Source organism: Equus przewalskii, chromosome 10 (assembly GCF_037783145.1).
Source record: "Equus przewalskii isolate Varuska chromosome 10, EquPr2, whole genome shotgun sequence".
Taxonomy (NCBI): Eukaryota; Metazoa; Chordata; class Mammalia; order Perissodactyla; family Equidae; genus Equus; species Equus przewalskii.
Window position 1 is genome coordinate 3060007 of NC_091840.1, and position 22277 is coordinate 3082283.

Here is a 22277-nt window from a genome sequence, read left to right on the forward strand (position 1 = left end):
CTTCAATCTAAAGACTTTTTTCTGATTTTAAAAGAAATTAGACATCCATACAGTGGTATACTATTCAGCCTTAAAAAGGGAATTCTGACTCATGGCACATGAATGCACCTTGAAGACATGATGCTCAGTGAAATAAGCCAGACACAAAAGGGCGAATACTGTATGATTCCACCTGTATCTATATGCCGTGTATGTAGGATGGTGGGTGCCAGGGGCTGGGGGAGAGGCATGGGGAGTTATTGTTTGATGGGACAGAGTTCCAGTTTGGGAAGATGAGAGAGTCCTGGAGGTGGATGGTGGTGATGGTTGCACAACAGTGTGAGTGAGCTTAATGCCACTGAACTGAATTGTACACTTAAAAATGGTTAAAATGGTAAATTTTATGTTGCATGTACTTTACCACAATTTAAAAACTAAACAGCTTTAAAAAAAAAAAAAAAAAAAGACGTTAGAACATTTCCATGGGCCCCTAAAAGCACTGTGGCTCCTGGCACTGAGCCTGATAGAGAAGTGGATGGGCTGGCCAGCGGCCTGGGTGTGCCCACCCTGGCCCTTTACCAACCACACACTTATGGAGCTCCCCTCACCATGTTCCTTCTTCCATCAGTGTCTGTCTGAGCTCTGAGAAAAATGAATAATGAACTTTATCCGAAACTTGGGTGATTACAAATAATCTCAAGACACAGTCCAACCTTGCCTTTCTCAAGGCCACAGTCTCCATCAGAGGCGACTTGGGGTCCCTTTCCCCCTCCCGGGGGTATCTCCCAGGGCTTCAGTCTCCTCCCCGGCAGGCTGGGCCCTGAGCGAATCTGCACTGTCATATCAGTTTGCTTCCTACTGGATCCTTGATGGCAGAACAAGGGGCTTTCTGATCCTCTTGATCTGAGATCTCCTTTAAAAACCTCAAATAAAAAGATGCATGCTCCTCCTGTGCCTTCTCACTAGGAGAAGAAGGGCGCTGAGCAAGGGCCCCTTTGGGACACCAGGGCCCCTCACCACTGAGATGCGTGAGTCCTGAGCGTGCAGGGGCTCCTAAGGTCCAAAGTCGCTCTGGAGTCGGTTGTTTCTGGCTGGAAGGGCAGCAGTTGGGGGAGGGGGCGGGGGCCAGGGGCAGCCGCGCGGGGCCCCTCTGCCCACCCTCCGCTGCAGCGAGACCCCCCACTCGCCCGCACGCGAGCCGCTGCCCGGGCGGGAGAGGCGCGGAGGGGCGGCCGCAGGCCCCGGGCGCCGGCCAGCCCGAGGGGAGCTCGCCCCCTAGGGGAGGGCGGAGCGAGTGCAGGCTCCTCGGGGCCCCTGCCCAGGCCCCGCCTGGACGCCCGGAGCAGGCAGGTGAGGCCGCCGCCAAAGCCCCCCGGCAGCCGAAGGGGATCCCTCGTGGGTCGTCAGGGGCCCTCCCAGGAAAACGGCCCTCCGGAAGAAGCTGGGGAGGAGACTTCTTGGGCAGACCTGGGGGATCTTTCCGGAGGTGGGGTGGAGAGGACACCCACCCACTTCTACCAGGATTCAGTGGGGTGGGTGAGGGGGGTGGACTGGGTGAGACGTCCGACGACCTCGTCATCCAGGGGTGGGGTGGGAGTGGGGTGGGGCTGGGGCGGGGAGGGGGCCTGGACATGGAGGGACGAAGTTGCGCTGCAGCCAGACTCAGCTCCGGAAGTGACCAAAACGGGGGCCTGATACAGACAATATGGGATTTTGGGGGTGCCCGAGGCGTTACCACCCGCCCCCAGCCCCCACAGTGCAGGCCGAGCTGTGCTCTGGCAGGGCCCTCCCGGCCGCCATCACACGGTCACCGGGTCCCTGAGCACCCCCTCCGTTCGCCCCTCGATCCTGCAGGGACACCCCCGCCCCCCCGTGTCCAGCGGGACTCGCCGCGCTCCCGCCCCTAGGGATCGATCGGCTGGCTGGCGACGCGCGGCTACGGCTCCCGAGCCTCCGCCCCCTCCCTGCTCGGGCTACGCAGGACGCGGCCTCCGAGCAGCGTCCTCGCGGTTCCGGGCCGCGGCCAGACTCGGCTCCCGGCCAGCCGGGGAGGCGGAGACGCACCAGGCCTTTCCGATCGCGCCCGCCCCGCCACTCCGGGGCTGGTGGAGGGAACGAGAGCGAGCCCAGCTTCCCCGGCCCGCGGCTCTCGGCACCCCACCTCGCCCCCGCTCCTCCCCCTCGCCAAATACCCCCTCGGGCGCGCGCTTAACCCTCGGCGCGCCGGGAGGCCAGGAGGGGGGCGCGCATTGGGCTGGGGGGAGGGTGGGGTGGCAGTTGCGCTTCGGCTGACGACCACTTCGGGGTCCGCCCGGCGATTTTTATTTGATTCTCGGATTTGCTGCAGCAGCTCTTGGTTGGAAAAAGGAAAGAAAGAAATCTGCCCCGTGTGTGGGCCCCGCTGGGTTCCAGGGCGCAACAGGGGCACCAGAGAGCAAAACGCAGGGGCGGGCGTGTAGGGGCGAACCTCAGGGGTAGAGGAGGACCGCGGGGAGGCCGTGGGCAAACGAATCCCAAATGAAAAACACACAGCACGCAGAGGCCGTTGTGAGCGCGCGGCGGTGGCGGCGGGCAGTGGAAGCAGCTCCAAAGATCATATTTGAAATATGGATCCCCGGGGCGCGTATCTCCAGGCCGGCCGGAGCCCCGCGACCGAGCATGGGGCGGGGACCATGTGGGCTTCTCCAGGCGGGCCTGGGGAGGCTACCCTGACGTTGGGAGGGGTTGGGCCAGCCAACGTCGTAGAAAATGACGCGTCTCGCTTCAGTGCCTGCGACCCCCGCGTGCCGCAATGCGGAGGCGCGGCCCTGCGGGCGCGGGTGTGGCCCCAAGAAGTGCCCCGGACCTGCCAAGGGGCCAAGGCCTCGCGGCGCTCTGGGCCCGTTGCCCCGCCCTCACACTCTGCCCAGCCCTCCCACCTGGAGCAGAGGGACGCGGGGGTGTCAGAGGCTTGCCACCTAACTGAAAGCCGACCCTTCGCAGGCGGTATGACAAAGAGCAGAAACATGGGGGTGGGGACACAGAGGGCGCAGGAGCGCCCTTAGGAACAAAGCCCGCCCTCTGAGAGGGTGCAGAGGGCGGAGTGCAGGGCTCGAACACAGCCTCCCGGCTCTTCTTCCCCGCACCCCACGCACAGTCCTACCAGGTCAGCTCCCCCAAAGCCGCCGCTACAAATGCAAAATTACAAACGTCAGTGCTAAAGTCAAAGACAAGTTTCCCTACTGAGGACAGAGGAGAGAAATGAGCTCTTGTCAAAGCCTGGGCAGATTTTGTCGTCGTTGCTAGAAAATTCTCCCTCGGCTACTTGAAATCCACCTCCGGGGTCTTGCAAAGCTACACCAGCTTGAGAGCTTTCCTAGTGAGGGACTAGCCCGGGTAGTCACAGGCAGCCCCGTCCAGGCAGAGCCCAGACCGCGGCTCCGTGGGCGGGAGGCGGCATCTCCTTGCAGGAGGCGACCATTCAGAGAGAGGATTTAAAAAGTCGTTTATTTCCCAGGTTGGCACGGGTCAGGCCCCTTTGGAATACGAACTCCCAGTGACCACTCTCTGGTTCAGGGCCATTAAAAAGTTCTTGGCTTCTCCAGGGTCCACTTTTTCGGCCCTTTCCTTTCTGGGCGGGAGCCTGCGGCTCTGAGAGATGGCATCGCTCCTCTCTTGGGGCCCCTAAGGGCCCCTGGGGGCCAGAGCCTGAGATGGCACCCCGAAGGCTTCTGCCCCTCAGCGGAACCGAGGAGTGCGATCTGACCCTAGGGGGCAGCATCAAATGCGCAGATCCCCGATCCTTCTGCGGGGTTCCCCATGGGGCTCGGGATATCCCGGGTCGGAGGCAGGGGCCCAGCTGAAGGCTCTGGGAATCCTGAGTTTATGGCTCAGAGGGACCAAGACAGGGGTGGGATGGTAGGGGAGGCCGTAGGGGAGATCTCCCAGGAGGGGCTGGCGGGGCGCATCAGGGAAGCTTCCGGGGTGCTCCCCCCTCCCCCCACCCCTTCTGTCTCTGCCTCCTCCCTGCAGCGCATTCGTGCCCCGGCGGACCTGAGCTCCTCCCCGCGCCCGCTGGCAGGTGAGGGGTGGTCTAGGGCCAGGCCGCCGAGGTGAGGCCAGGACTCTAGGAGTCGGCCTCTCTCCATATCCGCCCACCCGCCGCGAGGACAAAATAAATAACCGCGCGCGGAGGCGAGTTGCCGCGCTCGGCGGGTGCTGGTGTATTTCGGTCTCCTTCCGCAGAAAAGTCAGGACCAGGGGCGGCCGGCGACTCCCCGGGCTTCTAAGGAGCCTTGGGCGTCCCTTCCCGCAGTTTTGGGGAGCCTGGGGGCTGCTCGCACACCACACGGGCAGCTCCAGAAAAGATCCGCTGTACTGGCCGGCGGGAACCACCCTTCCTCCCCAGCTCGGCGGCGGGCCCAGCCCGCCTCCTGCGCAAACTCGCCGTCGAGGCACCGGGTGCCGCCGCGTGGCCCCCAAGATCTGAAGCGCCGGCCCCAGAGGGGCGCGGGCAGAGAGAGGGAGCCACAGCCTGCGGAGTCCGACGCCCCTGGCGGCGCGGAGGCTGCAGCGGCCGCTCGCCCTCCCCCGTCGCCCCCTGACCTGGAAGCCGCGGAAACACCCATTGGAAACAGATTTTCCAGGGGATTTCTAGCGAGGGGACGGGCAGAGTGTGGGGAAGCTCAGACCCTCCCCGGACGACGGGACTATCCAGGACAAGGTCGCTGCAGACCTCCCAACAGAACGACAGCGCCGACGGCCTGGAACGGTGACTGATGCGCTGACAGCGCGTCCCGTGCCAGCCTCGAGCTCCCTTCCCCTTCCGCGCTCGAGTTGTCCCATAAGAGAGCTCCTTGCCCTGGGCAAGAGTGTCAGGAAGAAGTCCAAAAGCACAGCAGGAGAAGAAAAACCTTTTCCCTGTTTCCCCCTCCCAAAGACTTCGCCTCTGCCAGCTTCCATAACGCCCGAGAGCCCCCCCCGCCCCTCCCCCCTGTCCCCAGGACTACAGGCAGACGATGTCCCCACCTAGCCCTGGCCGCGTTCCCCCCTCCTCTGGGAATCTTGGGTTTGCACCTCGAGCTTGTCAGAGAGCTGTCGCTGCAGACAGAGCCCCTCTCTGGTGCTGCCCGAAGAAGACCCCCATTCCCAGGACCCCTTCAGGGGAGGAACCACGCGAGTCGTCTTGGGCAGCGGCCCGCCACTGCAGCAGGAGCCGCCGCCGCCGAGGGAGCTGAGAGGTGGTGCCGAAATGGTGGAGTCAACGTGTGCGTCCTTAAACACCAGACAGTCTCCAGGCTCCTCTCGGATTCCTGGGAGAACACGAGCTCCGCGCATGTTTTGAGGGTTCGCTTCCGTACCTCGCCCCTCCCTGGCTCTCTCGAGCTCCCGCGCCGTCCCCACCTAGCATTCCGGGACGTGTGTCAGGGCGGGAGCGGAGACCCGGATGGCTCTTTGCCCGCCCCCCTTGCTCGTTCCACTCTCGCTCGGCTTTTGCTCTTTTTCTTTCTTCATGGACACTCAGCCAAGGGATTGCGCAAGCTTCCTGCTCCCGGGGCTTCAAGAGCCCGGAGCCGGGGGCCCGGACACACCCCAGGGCAGGCGCGCCCCTGACCCTCCCACTCGGGCAGCCCTGCCCCCTCTCCAGGTCCTCTCGCCCCTCACCCCGACCCCACTGAGCTCCGGGCCTCGCGGGCGGCGCCCTCGGCAGGCCGCGTGGGGCGCAGCAGCTCCCCCAGCCGGACGCTGGAGCGGCTCACCGGAACGCGCCGTCTCGCCGCCGGAGGTGCTAAACTTCACACTCTGCGGCTTCTCGAGCCCCGTCGGGAGGGCCTCCGCTCGGCTGCCTGTCGGCGACCAGGGGACGCGAATTTCTGACGAATGCTGGGCTCCTCGGCCATTCTGTTCACCTCCCCTTCGTGCCGCCCCAGTCTGCCCCGGCTCAGCTTCAACGTCTTCTAGGCCCTCCCCGCTCGCTCTTTCGATGCCCCTCCTGGGACTCGACGAAGTCCCCTCGGGTCCACAAGCAGACCTGGACATCCCCTGTGCCACCTCTCTGTCCTCCCCGCCTCTCATCCTGCTTGGCCGGGGCATGGGGGGTGGGGATGCTGCTAGAAACTAGACATCGCGCACTCGCCCCGCCAGGAGAGGGCCGAGGGTAAATTAGGAGCCATCATGATCCGGGGTGGGATCGGACTTGGAGTCCCCTTCTAGTAAGGTTCTTGAACGCTAGGGCCCCAGACTGGCTGCTTTTCCGTCCCCTTCCACGTCTCTGCGCTCTCCCTGGCGATCCTTTGCACGCAGTTCTCTCTCTTCTCTCTGCCCTTTCTCTTCCTTTCCTTGCCTTCCTAAATGCCCAAAACCTCGCGGGGCGGGGCGGCGGGGCACGGAGGGTGGGGGGCGCGAGTTGCCCCTGTCCCCCGATTCCGCCCCCTGCCGACCATTTCCCATGCGTCTGCACATGACGCAATTCGGTGCAACTGGGAACTGTAGTGGATGCTTCGGTGGCCCCCAGTCGGGGTCCCGGGCGGTGCACACTGAGAACCAGAGGCGAGGGCGCAGGCCCAGGCACTGGGCTGCAGGCGATGGGTCGCCGCTGAGACCCTCCCGGCCCTGTCAAGCTCTCCACCCCTCTCCGCCTGCTGCCGACACACCTCTCCGGCCCAGTCCCGCTCCCTCGCTGCAGCCTCCCTCTCCCAGGCTCGCGGATCCCTCCCCCTGCACCTCCCCCGCGCCCTCCTCCTCCCGGCCCCCTCCCGCGCCCTTCCTCCTCCCCCCGCCGCCCAGGCCGGGGGCCTCCGGTAGGCCCGGCTGCGCCAATCCGGGCCGCGGCCCGCCCCCTGACGCCGAGCTGGGCCCGGCGAGGCCCCGCCCGCTGACGTCCGGATTTGCATGAGTTCTTGTGCAGCCGCGGCCCGGGCTCAGTTGTCTGAGCGAGCGCGAGCCGGGAGCCGGGGCGGGCGCGGGCAGCGGCGGGCGGCCGGGCTGTGCTGGGCGAGCGGCGGCGGCGCGGGCGGCGCAGGCGGCGGGGGCGTCTCGGCCGGGGCGGCAGCGGGGCGCCGGCGGGAGCCAGCAGCGTCTGCAGCCGCGCCGGCCGCCCGCGCCCCGGCGCGCTCCGGCTCGGCCATGGAGCTGCCAGCTGTTGGCGAGCACGTCTTCGCGGTGGAGAGCATCGAGAAGAAGCGGATCCGCAAGGTAGGGCGGCGCGGGGGCGGCGGCGAGGCGGCGAGGGAGCGGCGGCCGGAGCGGCCCGCGAGGAGGCGGGGAGGGGGTGGGGAGGCTGCGGGCCGGAGCCGGGGATCCCGCGGAAGCTGATGGAGTGCTGTCTCTTTCCCCCTCAGGGCAGAGTGGAGTATCTGGTGAAATGGAGAGGCTGGTCCCCCAAGTAAGTAGCGGCGGAGGGGCGGGGGAGCCGGGTGCCGAAGCGCGGGGCTCGCGGGCTCCGGACCCGCCGGGCTGGTGGGGTGGTGGGGGGAGCGGACGGGAGGCGGGGTGGAGGTGGGGTGGAGGGAGGAGGGGGTGGGGAAGTCGGTGGCAGGCACTGGGGAAGCCGAGCCGCCGAGCCCGAGCCCGGCGCCCTGTGTTGTGCTCCGCTCTCCGGGAAATGCCATCACTAATTTATGCACTAAAAGGAGCCGGAGGAGCTGGAGAGACGCGGGGCCGAGCCGGGGAGGCCGGCGGAGGGAGGGAGGGCGCAGGCACTGACTGATGTACAGCAGAAAATGGCTCCTTTCCCCTTTCCCTCCACCGAACGGCTCCATATTGCAAAACCAAAAAAAAAAAAAATTAAAAAGCGACGAAAATGCAATTGTGTGCCTCTTCCCTCCTGGTGGTGCAGGGAGAGGAAGGAAAAAGGCAGAAAATGTTGGGAACTGTCACTGCGGCGCTTTTGGTGGGGAATTTTTTTTTTTAATTTGAAATGCGAAGGCACCGGATGGAGACAGACGCGCAGGCACACGCACACACTCACTCACACACACAGAGAGAGGCATATTTTTGTGTTGCTGAGTATTTGGGGGTGCTTGCCCGTGACAGGGGGCTCCAGGGCCGCCAGGGGGTGTAGGGGGGGCCTCTTGGCTGACGGTTATCGGATTAGGGGTCAAATGGAGAACGGCTGAAGCCCTCGCGGAGACTCGGTGCCGGGGAGAGGAGGAGGGGACTGCGACTTTGCCTTTCGGCTGCTTTGCACGCAGGGTTCCTGGTGAGCGAAGTGGCTTTGGAACATGTCGCAGTAACATGCTTAAAATTCTTGACAACTGCAAAATAAACGGCTAGTTTCATTTTCCTTACCCCTCCCCTTTCTTCCTGCCCTTGTGTGTTTATTTTGACTTGGGGGGGGGTGTCTCAGGGACCGTGTCAGGCCTGCAGAATTCTACCCTCCACCCCCCACATCCACAGCTAAATAGCTTTCGGTTCATGAAGACAGAGTAGGGCCTTATGTCATTCCCCACCTGGAGGCCGCAAAGCTGGCTCGGTTTTTTTTACGCCGTGTCCCCCTCCCTTTTCCCTTGCAAGATATAACACGTGGGAACCCGAGGAGAACATCCTGGATCCCCGGCTGCTGATCGCCTTCCAGAACAGGTGAGCGTCCCCCGAGCCGCCGCCGCCTGCAGCCGTGACCGTATATGGGAATGTAAGAGTGGGCCACGCAGCAATAGGAAAGGGGGAAAGGGCCGGGAGGGGCCCGCCGGGAGCCCCCTCCCCCTGACGGGCCAGAACGGGCACGGCTGCGGCCTCGGCTCCTCTAACCAACGTCCTTGGCGGTTGCTGCAGCCTGGGGGTGGGGGCGGGGCAGGGCCGGAGAAGGCGAGGCTTGTGTTTTGGGGGAACTGCGGGAAGGGTGCCTGCGGGTGGCCCCACAGCTGCCGGGAGAACTCGGGGCTGCTCCTGGCTCCCCGCGGGCCCCCCTCCGGTCTCAACCTGGGGGCCCCACCCCCGGAGCCTAGGTGTTGCTTTCCTGCAGCCACTGGCCGCTTGGCACGGGCACCTCACCGGGCAGCTCCAAAGGAGCTGGCATTGTGAAACCGCCGGACGTCACGAAACTGAACTTAACCTGTTGGGGGCTGGAGAAAAGTTGACGAGGCCTTAAGCCCCCTCCCCCAACCCCCCAGGGAGCTTGGGATCGATCGGCAGGGGACAGATCCTGTCTGGAGCTGGGTGCCCTTCACACCCCCCACTGTGCCACTTGGTGGGTATCGGCCCCCCACTCTCAGGGCCTGCCTGCTTGGCCCAAGGATGTGGATGGGCGCTGCCTCGTGGTGGAGGGGTGGCTTCTGATGAGGGGCTCATCCTCGTGCGCACAGATGCTTGTCACGCTGCAGCTGCTGCAGCTGGATTCACCGCTGGTGGCTGTGGTTCTCTGTTTCGGGGGGAGGACAGAAGGGGGAGGGCGGGCGAAGAGGGGAGGAGCGGCAGGAGCTCTCAGAGCTCGGCCACCCCGCTGCCCTCCTTCCCCCCTCCCACTTTTATTTTGCATTATTTCCTGTGGCGCGTTTGGCGCTAAAACTGTAAACTCTAGACCCTGGGAGCAGCCACCAGCGGGGAAGTTGCTCTCCCGCGACGCAGGGGGGCGCCGTGAAGGGCTCCTGCCCCAGCTCCACCTGGGAGTTCACCACTCTGTAACCATGTCAGCGGCTGATGCCATGTTGCATAATGGGTCCCCGAAGAATTAAAATGCAGGCTGTTGCAATGCCATGCAACTTTGGAGTCAGGCCCCGGCCCGGAGTCCCCGGGCATGGCGGAACTCCCCTGGGTTAGCCCACGGCCAGGGGGTGGGGGTTTCCTAGGGTCGCTAGAGAGCGGGTTTCTGGCCTGGGAATGGGGGCCAACTTTGGCCAACGCTGGAGAGGCACCCTCTTTTCCCATGGAGGGCTGGGCAGTGCTGAGACAATCTGCCCCCTAGCCTCGGGTCATCCTCCGCCAGGCCGCAGGGAGAAGTGTGGCAGCTGTATTACTCGCGCCACCACCCGTAGGCTTTATTAATAATTTGGAAATCGAGGCGGCGGGGAGCCGGGCTCGGTGAGGAGGCTGCGTGTCTGCGCGCCGCCCCCGCCTCGCCCCGCCCCTCCGCCCCGGCTGCGACCGAGCTGGTTCACCAGGTGGCCGCGAACCTGGCCAGGCCCTGGCCTCAGCGGCTGGCCCCCGCCCCCAGCCCCTAATTGGCTCATTTGCCGCTGTGTAAACAAGGGCGCAGCCCCTCCCCCTGTTTAGTGCCTGGCCTTTAAGAAAATGAGTCCTCCCTTCTGCCGGCGACACTCGTTATCTGAATCTTAATGAGGTCATTAGCATCCTGTGCCTCTGATGGGGAGGGACGTGGTCCGCGCACACCTCTTTTGGACCTGTTTGCGTCCCCTGCACCCCCACACACGCTCTCCTTTGCACAGGGCCAGGGGCCCAAGGCTGTGGGCACCAGTGCTGGCGACCCAGCCGCGAGCTGCCGCCTCCCCGGCATAGAAGCAGGGCTGCGGGGGCTCCAGATCAGATGCTGACATCAGAGGTGGGGGAGCCCTTCGCAGAGGACCCCTTGGGCAGATAAGGGTCTGTGCGAGCATAAAGCGGGGCTCTGGGACCGGAATGAGGCGCCCAGCTGGCGGCAGAGGCGACCTTCTGCCCTGAGCTCTTGATCTCTCTCGGTCTTGCTGGTCTGGCTGTTCGCTGCTCCTGAAGGGGGGGGGGGGGGGGGCGTCGCCGCAGGTTCGGGGCATAGCAGGAGGGGAGGCGACCCTGAGGCTAATAGCGTTGCCCTCTGTTCCCTCCCCTCAGGGAACGACAGGAGCAGCTGATGGGATATCGGAAGAGAGGGCCGAAGCCCAAGCCTCTGGTGGTGCAGGTGAATGCGCTTGCTGGCCCTGGAGCCACTCACCCACGAGTCCTTCCCTTGACTTTGCCACCTGAGCTGCCTCCAGGCCCAGAGGGCAGGCGGGGGTGGGGGGCGGGGAGGGAGCTCTTCCTCCGGAGCACCCAATTCCACCTCCCTTTTACTTGACCTCCCACACCCTGCCCACCATAACACAGCCGCAGACCCAAGGGGTGCCGGGACTGTCCTGTATTCGATGCATGCTCTAGCCCTGGCCACATCCCTCCTCTCACCTCCTCCTGCCCCGCCCCCTTCTCCCAGGTACCTACCTTTGCCCGTCGCTCCAATGTGCTGACCGGACTCCAGGACTCCTCTGCTGACAACCGCACCAAGCTGGAGCTGGGCACTCAGGGCAAGGGTCAGGGGCACCAGTACGAGCTCAACAGCAAGAAGCACCACCAGTACCAGCCGCACAGCAAGGAAAGGGCAGGCAAGCCCCCACCGCCGGGCAAGAGTGGCAAGTACTACTACCAGCTCAACAGTAAGAAGCACCACCCCTACCAGCCTGACCCCAAGATGTACGACCTGCAGTACCAGGGCGGCCACAAGGAGGCGCCCAGCCCCACCTGCCCGGACCTGGGCGCCAAGAGCCACCCGCCTGACAAGTGGGCCCACGGCGCTGGAGCCAAGGGCTACCTGGGAGCCGTGAAGCCCCTGGCCGGTGCGGCTGGGGCTCCAGTCAAGGGCTCTGAGAAGGGCCCCCCCAACGGGATGACGCCGGCCCCCAAGGAGGCAGTGACGGGCAACGGGATTGGGGGCAAGATGAAGATCGTCAAAAATAAGAACAAGAACGGACGCATCGTGATCGTGATGAGCAAGTACATGGAGAATGGCATGCAGGCGGTGAAGATCAAGTCTGGCGAGGCCGCCGAGGGTGAGGCGCGCTCCCCCAGCCACAAGAAGCGGGCCGCTGAGGAGCGCCACCCCACTGCAGACAGGACTTTCAAAAAGGCAGCGGGGGCAGAGGAGAAGAAGGTGGAAGCGCCCTCCAAGAGGAGGGAGGAGGAGGTTCCAGGGGCTGGTGACCCGCAGCCCCAGGACGCTGGCTCCCGCAAGCTCTCCCCGACCAAGGAAGCCTTCAGTGAGCAGCCCCTGCAGCTCACCACCAAGCCGGACCTGCTGGCCTGGGACCCCGCCCGGAGCTCGCACCCACCCTCTCACCACCACCACCACCACCACCACCATCACCACCACCACGCCGTTGGCCTAAATCTCTCCCACGCGCGCAAACGCTGCCTCTCGGAGACACACGGCGAGCGTGAGCCCTGCAAGAAGCGCCTAACGGCGCGCAGCATCAGCACCCCCACCTGCCTGGGGGGCAGCCCGGCCACCGAGCGCCCCGCCGACGTGCCCCCCGCCACCGCCCTGCCTCAGCCCGAGGTCATCCTGCTGGACTCGGATCTGGACGAGCCCATAGACTTGCGCTGTGTCAAGACGCGCGGTGAGGCCGGGGAGCCGCCCAGCGCCCTGCAAGTGAAGCCCGAGGCGCCCGCGGCGGCAGTGGCGGCGGCGGCAGGGGTGGTGGCAGCTGCGCCGGTGACAGCGGCCGCCGAGAAGCCTCCGGCTGAGGCCCAGGACGAGCCCGAGGAGCCGCTGAGCGAGTTCAAGCCCTTCTTTGGGAATATAATTATTACCGACGTCACCGCGAACTGCCTCACCGTCACGTTCAAGGAGTACGTGACGGTGTAGCCGGAGGGTGTCGGAAGGGGAAGCGCCATCCCAGCGAGGGGTGTAGCACCTGGGGCCAGCGGGCGGACAACTCCTCTCGCCAACTGCGGGGCATCCGAGCCGGCTCCCAGGGCGTGGATGCCCGAAGCCGCGGTAACCTCTGCTTGGGGTTTTGGGATCCTGGCTGCGGTGCCTGGCCCGCCTCCGCCCCGGCTCCTTCCACACGGTGCCTGCGGGTCTCGCCCCCGACCTGCTCCATCCCCGCGCAGGACGAGAGCTCTGCCCCTCCTCTGCCTTGTGGACCTCCGGGACTGACAGAGCAGCCACGCGCGCGCGGTCTCAGAGTTATAGTATTATATTTTAACCGTGCTAACTTGTCAAGTGCAGACTTTACTCCCGTTTGTACGTGGTGTTATTATTGAAATGTATTGTTTGAGCTCAAAAGGCCCGACCACCCCCCTTCGGGCTGATATATATATATTTATTTGTAGGTATTTATATATTGAAATATAAAAACCTAGATTTATGGAGTTTCCTCTAGATCATGTTATATTCTATATCAGACGAACTATTTTCTGTTGATCTTTCCTCCCATTCATTCAGTATTTCAGTTGATTTCATTTCCTCCCCTTCCAGGAACTGCAATACCAGTAACCTTGGTATATATTTTTTGATACTGTACACATGGATGTGTTGTTTCTATGTGCAAAAAAAAAAAAAAGTTTGTTAAAAAAGCTAAAAGAGCTCTCTAGAAACTGCTGCTACTAGAAATGTCTAAACTATAAGCTTCCAATTATTACCTGCTTGAATGTAAATATTAAATGGAGATGTTGAAGGTGCATTTTCGCTGTTTGAGATTAGCTCAGAGGGAGTGGCCCGGCAAGGCTCGGGACGCGCCGGACCCCTCTCCCCACCCAACTTCTGCCTTAGGTCTCAGGGAGGGGACGTGCGCGTCCTGCTCGAAACCTTTGCCAAAGCAGAGTGGACTGGTTCCGCGGGCAGAGGCGCCCGCGCCGGGGGAATGACCTCGCTCCCCGGAAGTCGAGAGGCGCGCCAAAGGAGAGGGGAATTCCTGCGGGGGGCCGTCCGCGTCGCCCCCGCCCCCCGGGCTTTCGGACCGCGGTGCCCACGGCGGGGGCAAACCCAGGATCTGCGTCGGGGGGAGGGGTGCAAGGGAGAGCGGGCGGTACGGGGGATGTGGGTGGGGCTAGCCCCCCGCGCTGCCCCCGCCCGGCACCTGCTGATCTTTGCCTGCCACCCCCCAGGGCGCAGCGCACCCAGACGCTGGCCCTGGTGGGGCAGGGGTGCTCTTTCCAATAATTCCTGCCCCTGCCCGGTAGGGCAGGTTCAGCGGGGAGGGCACCCTCCCACTCTCTCCAGCGTCCCTTGCTGGCATCGCTGGCCCCGCCCCCCTGAGGAAGCGGCCGAGGCTCTTTCTCTGCCAGGCGCTCTCCCCGGAAACCGCCGGGCCAGAGGCTCCGACTGGAGGCGCAGCGAGCGTGGCCGGGGCAGGGGGGCTTCCTGCGAGGGGGAGGGGGAGGAGGCCTGGCGAGTGAGGCCTGCCCACCCCCACTTCCTCAGTGAGCAGGGAGAACTGGGACCACATCTCACCCATCCTGCTTTGGGTGGCAAGGCTGGGGCCCTTGGTGTCGCGGGGCAGGAAAGAGTTAAGGGTCCAGAGGGGGCGAGCGGAGTGGGCTCAACTCTGGGGTGCGGCTTCCCCCCGGCCAGGAAGCCGAGACTTGGGAATGCAGCGGCCGCGGCCAGCTTTCTGCAGACACAGCGATCTTCCTCCTGGCGGGGACGGCCGAGCCGGGCCAGGGGCCGCGGGACTGAGGGCCTGGTGGGCCCGGGGCTGCTGCGGGCCTCCAAAGCCCGTTGCTCAGCCTCCTGGGACTGAGGGGCCCGAGCCTGTGCAGGGCGCCAGGGCGGAAGAGGTCAACGTGGTTCAGAATGGGCTGGGGGGGGGGGGGGTGCGCGAGAGAGCGTAGTGTTGGGAAGGCCAGGGGAAGAGATAGAGGGCCAGGAGGGCGGGGAGGCCTGAATGCGGACAGTGTGGCCAGTGTTGGCTGCAGGCCACCAGCGGCTGGAGGTGGGGGAGGGGAGCCCAGCGGGGGGAGGGGAGGGAGGGAAGGGAAGTTCTAAAAAAAAAACCGTTGGGAGTTTCTAGCCCTGGCTTTTGTGAATTGTCCCTCCCCTCCCACTGCCCCCATCACCCCAGCCCCCTTTAGAGTTGAGTTAAATACTCCCCCCCCTCCTTGTAATGAATGCCCTTTGCCACCCTGGGAGCGGAGGGAGGGGTGATCTTGACTGCTCCTGGCAAACTGCCGGCTCAGCACTAGAATTGGGCCTGTCCTTCACTGGCTGGTACACAAAGGCACATGCTGGGCGGGATTTCGTCTCCCTGCTTTTCTGGTAGAGGAGAACTAAAAACTCGGGAGTGGGAAGGGGAGCTCCTTGTTCAGGTCTGCACAGCTGGTGACTTGGGAGTGAGCCTTAGCCCCTGGGGGTGCCCCTCCCACCCAGTGGGTGGCCTCTCCCAGGCTGAGCCTAGGGCATTGGGCCAGGAGGTTGAAGATGGCACTGGCAGGAGCAGGGGAGGAAAACAGTCCGCTTCCATTCCCAGAAAGGTGGCCTGCAGGTGGCCTGAGGCCTTCAAAACTGGACCTGGTGGTGGTGGTGGATCTTCTGGAGTGGGTCTTCAAGGAGGGTGGTCCTAAGAAGAGCCTGGAGCCTGAGGTCAGAAGTTGGACAATGGGACAGAGACAGATGGGTAGGTCAGGAGGAACTTCAGGATGCCCAATCTGGTGCCTGACCCAACAGTGTCCGACACACCCCTCTGGCCCACAGGGGACAGACTCTGTCATTTGCTGAGCAACTCGGACATGCCAGGCACCACTTGAGCGTCTTGTTCCGTTCAGACCCCGAAGGGATTGAGTTTCCCTGGCGGATGAGAGTCTGAGGTTCTGATGGCAGAACAGGTTGTCCAGGGTACGCGGCCACTGCCCTACTCTGTGCTGATTCTAGAACCAAGCTGTCTGCTCCACCATCCCCCAGAGAGGTATCCCACGGCTCCTGGCCCCCGGGCCTCTTGGACACAGGCCTGAGAAGATGTGTCTGGGGCTCAGGAGCTCTCACAGAGGGTCACGGGCCCGGCTTTGAGACAGAGGCGGAGAGTTCCGTAGCTCCAGTTCCCCCTGGCTGCACCGCCTCTTCCTAACGCAGGGCCTCCCTGTCTGTTGGTGCCCAGCACTTCACAAGTGAAGGGTCCTAAAGCCCCTCTCTGAGATCAGGTTCAGGGGAGAGAAAGAAAGCAGGAAGCTGAGATCTTAACCCTGCACACGGGGAGACCCCGACTCCTTTGTGCTTTCTCCAGATGAATCTTTCTAATGGGGCTGAGCCTTGAGCATAGAGGCTGTGACCCACTGAAAGAGAGGGGCACTTGTGTATCTGTCCACCCTCAGAACCTGGTCCCTCCTGCACCAGCCAGCCCCAGTCTCTGGCTCTGGTCTCCCTGGAGTCTACACCCCCTCCCCAACTCAATTTCCTAAGAGCCAAGTTCAGCCCTTCAGTCTTTGTGCTCCATCCTTGGATGCCACTGAGGTGCTTTGGAGCTAAGGTTGACAGATTGAGCACATAAAAATCTAGGATGCCTAGTTAAATTTGAATTTCAGATGGATAATGCACAATTTTTTAGTATAAGTACGCCCCGTGAAATATTGGAGCTATACTAGTAACGAAAAAAAAAAAAGATTGTTATTTATGTGAATTCAGGTGTAACTGAGCATCCTGGACTTTATCTGGAAACCCTGTTTGGATCCTGAATAGTCAAAACGGCCCATCCTTGCCCACAAGGGAGTTTCAGTCCATTAGGAGGGAGACAGTGCAGAGCGCTGAACCCTATGGGTCCTATCAGCGAGGTTATCGTGACATTGCACATGCTGGCGTGGCACAGAATGGTGGCTCGATGACAGTGGGGCCCTCACCTGTGATTTACCGTGGGGGTGGGGTGTGCGTATGCACCTGGACCAAAGAGTGAGGGAAAACCAGAATCAGTCCCTTGTCTTTTGGCCCACCTCGGGCTCCTGAATTAAGGCTCCTCCCCATGCCTGCCCACCCAGAACAGCAACTTCTAGAACATACAGGGAGGGCAGAACCGATCTGCTTGCAGTCCCCTATCCCCTTCCCAGATATCAGTTTCCTTGTCACCTTCAAAGACGCGCTCTGACATGAGAACGAACTGATTAGGAGGGCGTCTTGAGCACTTCTGGAAACCTCCCTAAGTAAATGCACAGGTAATATTTTCACCAGGGAACATTAAACACCCGTGTCAGATCCAAATGCCTTCAAACGACTTCTGGCCAGCAACCTCCCCTTGTCCAAGCGACAGATCCCCAGTGATGTTTACCTCTGAGTCAGCTGCCCTCCCCTCCCTCCGGCTCTCTGTAACCCAGCGGGCACCACCAGCACTCTGCGTTCTGCCCTCATTCCCCACTTGGTGGATTACCCATTGACCTGGGACCTCATCCTCAGCCCCTGCAGCTTTATCCTGGGTCACCGAGAATGATGTTGGGACAGGAGAGAGGTGGGATGAGGCCCCGTGAGCCTAGCCTGCACTTGTACGGAAGCGAATCCTCATGCTTTTTGAGATAAGTTTCTTCTCTGGTTCCGTGTGATGTTTGCTGCTCATCTGAGAAGGTGAAGCCTCTGAAGAGCAAATCGTACCGAAGGCGGTTATTCTCGGATGCAAGTGTCCGTTTCCTGTGGCCGCAGTGCAGAAATCCACGCCCCATGCCCTCTTGCTCCTCCTCACTTCCCTTTGCAATTAATGATAGCAGCTAACATTGATGGAGTGTTCATTCCGTGGGGGACACTGCAGGGGGATCAGCTCATTTAACTCTCACAGATCTCCAGGAGGTGGGTCCCATCATTGTCCCTGACTCACAGATCATAAAATGAAGGCTCAGAGGCTTGAGTGATCTGTCCAAGGTGAAACAGCCCATGAAGAGGGAAACAGACGGTCTCAGAGCTAGCCTTGTCCGTCTCCAGAGGCCATGTTCCCAGCGCCCAGGGTTCTGCGGGTCCTTCAGAGGCCAGCTCAGGCCCCATCCCCTCCCTGAGGTTGTTCTGGATTATTCCAGCCTTTACCAGGACCGACTGCCTGAAACTCTGCAGTATTTACTGCCTTCCCTGAGTCATTGTCAATCAATTGCACACTGCAACATACATGTATGCACGGGCCTCCATTCTCCAACTAGACAGAGCCTTGAGCACCTGGAAGGTGAGGAGCATGTCTTCGGTATTTTCTGCACAGTTCTTAGATAAATACTTTGGAATCAGACGTCTCGTGTGTATGTGTGTACAGAATTGTGTGTGCATGTGAGAGAGGGAGAGAAAGATGGGGGCTTTGGGACCGTGAAGCTGAGTCCTGCACTGAAAGCCATTAACAGCATCCAGAGACCAAAGAAGGTCCCTGAGCTGCCCCCAGGGGCCTCAGGTTCAGAGGCTGGGGACTCAGGCTGTTGCCTTTCCCCACACACAGCGAGGGCAGACACGTACCCACTCAGCTGCTCTGGGGTCCTGCTGCCCCCTCGCCCATCACCTGATCCATTTGTGAGACTCCAGGTAATTGTGTGGTAATTGAATTTAGGGAAACAGACCCTAAGGATAATCCTGGAGTCAGTTCCAGGAAGACTCATGGTTTAATTTCCATCTTTAGCTAGTGGTACGCATCATACGGTTCCCGCCTCATCCTTCTGTGTTCAGTTTTGACGTTCAGAGGTTCAGAAAGGTAGCAATATGGACATGTGACTCCAAAACATACACACACCCCCGTTCCGTGAACGACAAGCAGGAGACCCAGCACACACCCCTCTTCTGTTTTCATACATGGTCCCCATGTGGACTGCGTGGATGAGGCCCGACCCATAGAAAGAGCTCCCCTAATGTTGCCTGTGACCACGATTTCACTTCTCCAGTTATATGCAAGTTCTCAAATCCAGGTAGGGGCAGAGAGCTGGCATTACCAAAGGATGTCTGAGGTGCCTGTGTACTCAAGTCTGTGCGTGCATGAGTGTGCATGTGTGTGTGCGTCAGGCCTGGAAGAGGCTGGCGGCAGTGCAGCCCACGCTGGCAGGCCTGCCCTCATTTGCCGCCTGAATGAAGGATCCTTTCCAACGCACCCTGGAGTTTAATATCGCCAACAACTGGCCCTGACTCCTTTCAACCTGAGCCAGGTGTAATGTAAACCTCCCCGGATTTCCTCCCTTTCCTGTTTCATCTGAGAAATTCTTCCTTAATTCCATGGTGTCTGGTTTCTCATTGTTTCTCTCTGCTTAGACAGCCCCTTCGGGTGGGCTTTGCAAAGGTGTGCTTAACGCTCTCGGCCCTCCAAGATGGCACCGGCTCGACCCTCACTACCGCCACCATCCTCCGAAACCTCTCACAGGGGGCTGTGCTGGACGCTGGGGCAGTGTGAGCTGTCACATCCTGGGAAACGAGTGAACGCCTAGCACAGAGCAGAGACTGGCCTTGGGTGGTCACTTCACTTTGCAAAGCAGTATCCAAATTGAGAAGAAGGTGACAATCACATTAAGCTCCTTTGTAATATAATGCTGAGGTTATATTAGTGTAGCAGAATAATGACGTGTCATCCAGTCTTTGCTGGGAGGTGCTGTTTGTTGTAGAGTGCTGTTTAGGGTTGAGGACAAGGAAGAATAAGGCCCAGGGGTGGAGGCGTGGGCTATTCCAGATGCAAGCTGGGGACCGTCTGTTTTCCTCCCACTCTCCGAAGGAGGTGGGATCACAAAATCATGTGAATGTTGGGGGGTGGGGAGAGAAGAGCCTGGCGAGCAGACTCCCTCCTATGAACAGTGGAAGCGAACATCCTTATAGCCGTTTCCTGCTTTGTTTTTCATCTTCCCTGACTCTCCGGCCAGTGCTGAGTGGAGAGAGGAAGCACCGGGCCAGGACGAGAGAGACCCAGGACCGGCCGGGTTCCTCTCAACCTTCCGTGCATCTTCCCACCATCTCCTCTCCCAGCGTTGAAAATTATTTATGTTTGCAAATTGCTTTTGAATCACATGAGTTATTCCTCTTGCCTGCCAACGGGCCTTGGGACGGGAGAGAGTTATCGAGCCGGCGAGCTGAGAAATCCAGAGGCGATGGCGGAAGGAGGACTGAGTGGAAGTCAGGAGCCTTGGGATTTGGTCCTGGCCCTGTCACTGCTGTGCCATTATGTCCCCTTCCCAGGCCTCAAGTTTCTCATCAGCAAAGCAAGAGGGTCAGGTGGCATGTGAGCGCGCAGGGCCCTTGTGGCTCTGACGTCCCCTGGGCCTGTGACCCCAGAGAAGGCACAGATGAGGTTGGCGCCAGCCTCTTCGCTGCTCCCTAAGCTGAGCCTGGTGAGCTGGCTGCTGCTGAGCGTGGAGGGCGGAGAGGTGCCACCCGGCCCTGGCCAGGCAGGAAGAACTAGACGGGGCGGCGAGGCAGTGGGAGTGTTTCCTCCCTTAGTCTTTTGCTTCACGCTGGTCCTTGCTGATGCCTTGTTCCATAGACCAGGATGAAAACAAACGTCTGCAGGGGAACTGGCAGTCCCTGGGGCTGGTCCACGAGAGAAACACACACAAACACCCTGAATAATCACCGTAATCATGTCAGGGCCAGAGCAGAATCAGTTCCACGGTGAGTGGATAGGGTCACCTGCCGTCAGAGAGGAACGGATCAGCCGTTGACCTTGGGGTCACAGGCACCTGGAAGCGCAGAGCAGAGAGGGGCCATGGAGTTTCTACCACAGTCCCTCACTCTACAGATGGAGAAACTAAGCCCCTAAAAGACCAAAACCAACATCACGGTGAATTATCGCTCATTCTCTGCCCACAAGTGGGCATGCGTGTTCGAATGAGGGGCAGTGCCCAGCCAATTCACAACTGTATTCTTTCATAGGAACGATGATAACATAACTCAAAGCTGAATGCCATGGCTGTGAGCGATGGGCCACCGGCTGCTGTTGAGAGCCGTGTCTGGCTTCTGTTTTCTGGACGGTGGTTTGGGGCCCAACCCAGAGAGAACACAGGAGGACCTGGGCTGCTTCCAATCCAGTGACCACCAAGCAGGGACGAAGGCTGTTGTGGGCTCAGCTCTCCGAGGAGGCAAGGAACCTGCTAACCTCAGAGCTTTGAGTCGGCTCTGCTTTGGCAGAGAGATGGTATTTGCTCAGCCCTTGGCCAAACCACAGTGAGCCTCAGCCCTGGGTCTAGGGAGGACGTTGGGGTCTGTGCCCTGCCTCAGGGGACACGACCTATGGGTGGGCAGAAGGCAGCTGGAGAGTGGGGAGGGGACTTTCCTGCAGAATGTCTCTTCCTCTGAAGCCTGCCCTTTCTCCCGGGCCTGGGCATGAGCTCCCAGGAGCGTGAGATCCCACCTGGGCAGACTGTGTGTGCCTCGAAGGGCTAGCCTCTCAGAGCAAACTCTCATAGTTCCGTTTGAGTCCTCCTGGGATCAGAGGAGGCACAAGGTCTTCAGCTGTGCGTTAACTGATAGTTGGTCTAAGTGGCACTTGCTCACATTTTAGTATTTTGGAGAGAGGATAGGGAAGGGGTGAGGTAGGAACAAAATCAAGGGAGGAGGCGGCAGCAGGGAGAAGAGGAAACTGGAGAGGGGCAGAGATTAAGAGCGAGACAGACACAGAGGTAAGGAGAGCAAGAGGACCAGGAAAAGAAATGGAGAACATAACAGAGTCATAACAGAAGCAGAGAGAGAGAGGGAGAGGCCGATGAGCAGAGAGACACAAAAGCCAAAACAAGGCTGAGAAAAACCAAGTGATTCAAAAACACAGGGTTGGAAGGGATCAAAGTTAACGTCACCAATATTGGGACAAAGTGATGTGTGCCTCCCACGAGGCATCGAGAAGGACATAACATCACTCCAGTGGCATTCCCGCTCAAAATGCAGAGCCTGAACCTAACTCTGCGGACAGAGCAGATGTATGCTCTTCAGAAGAGCAAGGTTAAGGAACCCAGAGCACAGCAGAGGCCCCAGCCCAGCTTAATGGAGACTAAAAAGATGACACTGTGCAAGTCACCATCCTGGTTGGGCTCTTGGAATGGGGTGGGGGGGGTACTAATTATATAGAATATTATTTAGAAAACTGACAAAATTTGCATACGGGCTGCAGACTAGACAGTAGTATTGGATGGATGGTAAACATCCCAATTTTGATAACTATACAGTGGTTATGTGAACGAGTGTTCTTGTCCTTAGGAAAAACAGGCTACCCTGAGGAACGGAGGCATAAAGGGGCACAAGTCTCCAACGTACTCCCAAAGAGTTCAGAAAAACTGTGGGGAAAATATATATGTAGAGAGAGAAAGAGAGACAGACTGATAAAGCAAATGGGGCAACGTGTAAATAACTGGTGAATCGGGACAAAGAATATGTGAAAATTCCTTTACTATTGCAACTTTCTGCAAGTTGGCAAAAAATGCTAGTTGAGGTTTTAAAAGAGGTATTGGAGCCTCCCCCGTTGGGGTTGGGGATAGTTGCTGGCACTGGAACCTCGAGAAGAGCTTTTGGAGCAGACAGGGCTGAGGACCGAGCTCTCCAGCAGCTGAGAACATCTGGGCGACGTGACCAGTCCCTTCTCAACAGCCTGTCTTCCAACCTTTCACTCCATGACCTCAACACAAATGAATGGGGGTCTGGAGGGTGGGCCCATAGCTGCCCCGAGCCCTGTCCCGGGAGGGCCCAGCCAGCTCCAGCTCAGCCTGGCCCCTCCCACTGCACAGCAGAGCCCCAC

The 22277-nt window shown here is 60.6% G+C and overlaps 1 protein-coding gene across 2 annotated transcripts; it reads left to right on the forward strand.

Annotated features, from left to right (window-relative positions):
* Window positions 1-6878: 6878 nt before the first annotated feature.
* CBX4 (chromobox 4) lies at window positions 6879-13322 on the forward strand. Of its 2 annotated transcripts, XM_070559754.1 has the most exons (6): window positions 7122-7152; window positions 7299-7342; window positions 8473-8538; window positions 9069-9145; window positions 10720-10786; window positions 11075-13322. In XM_070559754.1, the coding sequence occupies exons 5-6, from the start codon at window positions 10739-10741 to the stop codon at window positions 12500-12502; spliced, it is 1476 nt and encodes a 491-aa protein (XP_070415855.1). In that variant the 5' UTR covers window positions 7122-7152; window positions 7299-7342; window positions 8473-8538; window positions 9069-9145; window positions 10720-10738; the 3' UTR covers window positions 12503-13322. The 2 variants fall into 2 exon arrangements, with proteins under 2 accessions (XP_070415854.1, XP_070415855.1); XM_070559753.1 differs by lacking the exon at window positions 9069-9145 and having other exon boundaries at window positions 6879-7152.
* The last annotated feature ends 8955 nt before the right edge of the window (window positions 13323-22277 follow it).

Excerpts from the sequence above, each read along its gene's own strand:
- CBX4 (XM_070559753.1), top strand. The coding sequence starts at position 7,084 with ATGGAGCTGCCAGCTGTTGGCGAGCACGTCTTCGCGGTGGAGAGCATC. Across the intron at positions 7,343-8,472 it reads TGGAGAGGCTGGTCCCCCAA|ATATAACACGTGGGAACCCG; the intron begins GTAAGTAGCGGC and ends TTCCCTTGCAAG. Across the intron at positions 8,539-10,719 it reads CTGATCGCCTTCCAGAACAG|GGAACGACAGGAGCAGCTGA; the intron begins GTGAGCGTCCCC and ends CCCTCCCCTCAG.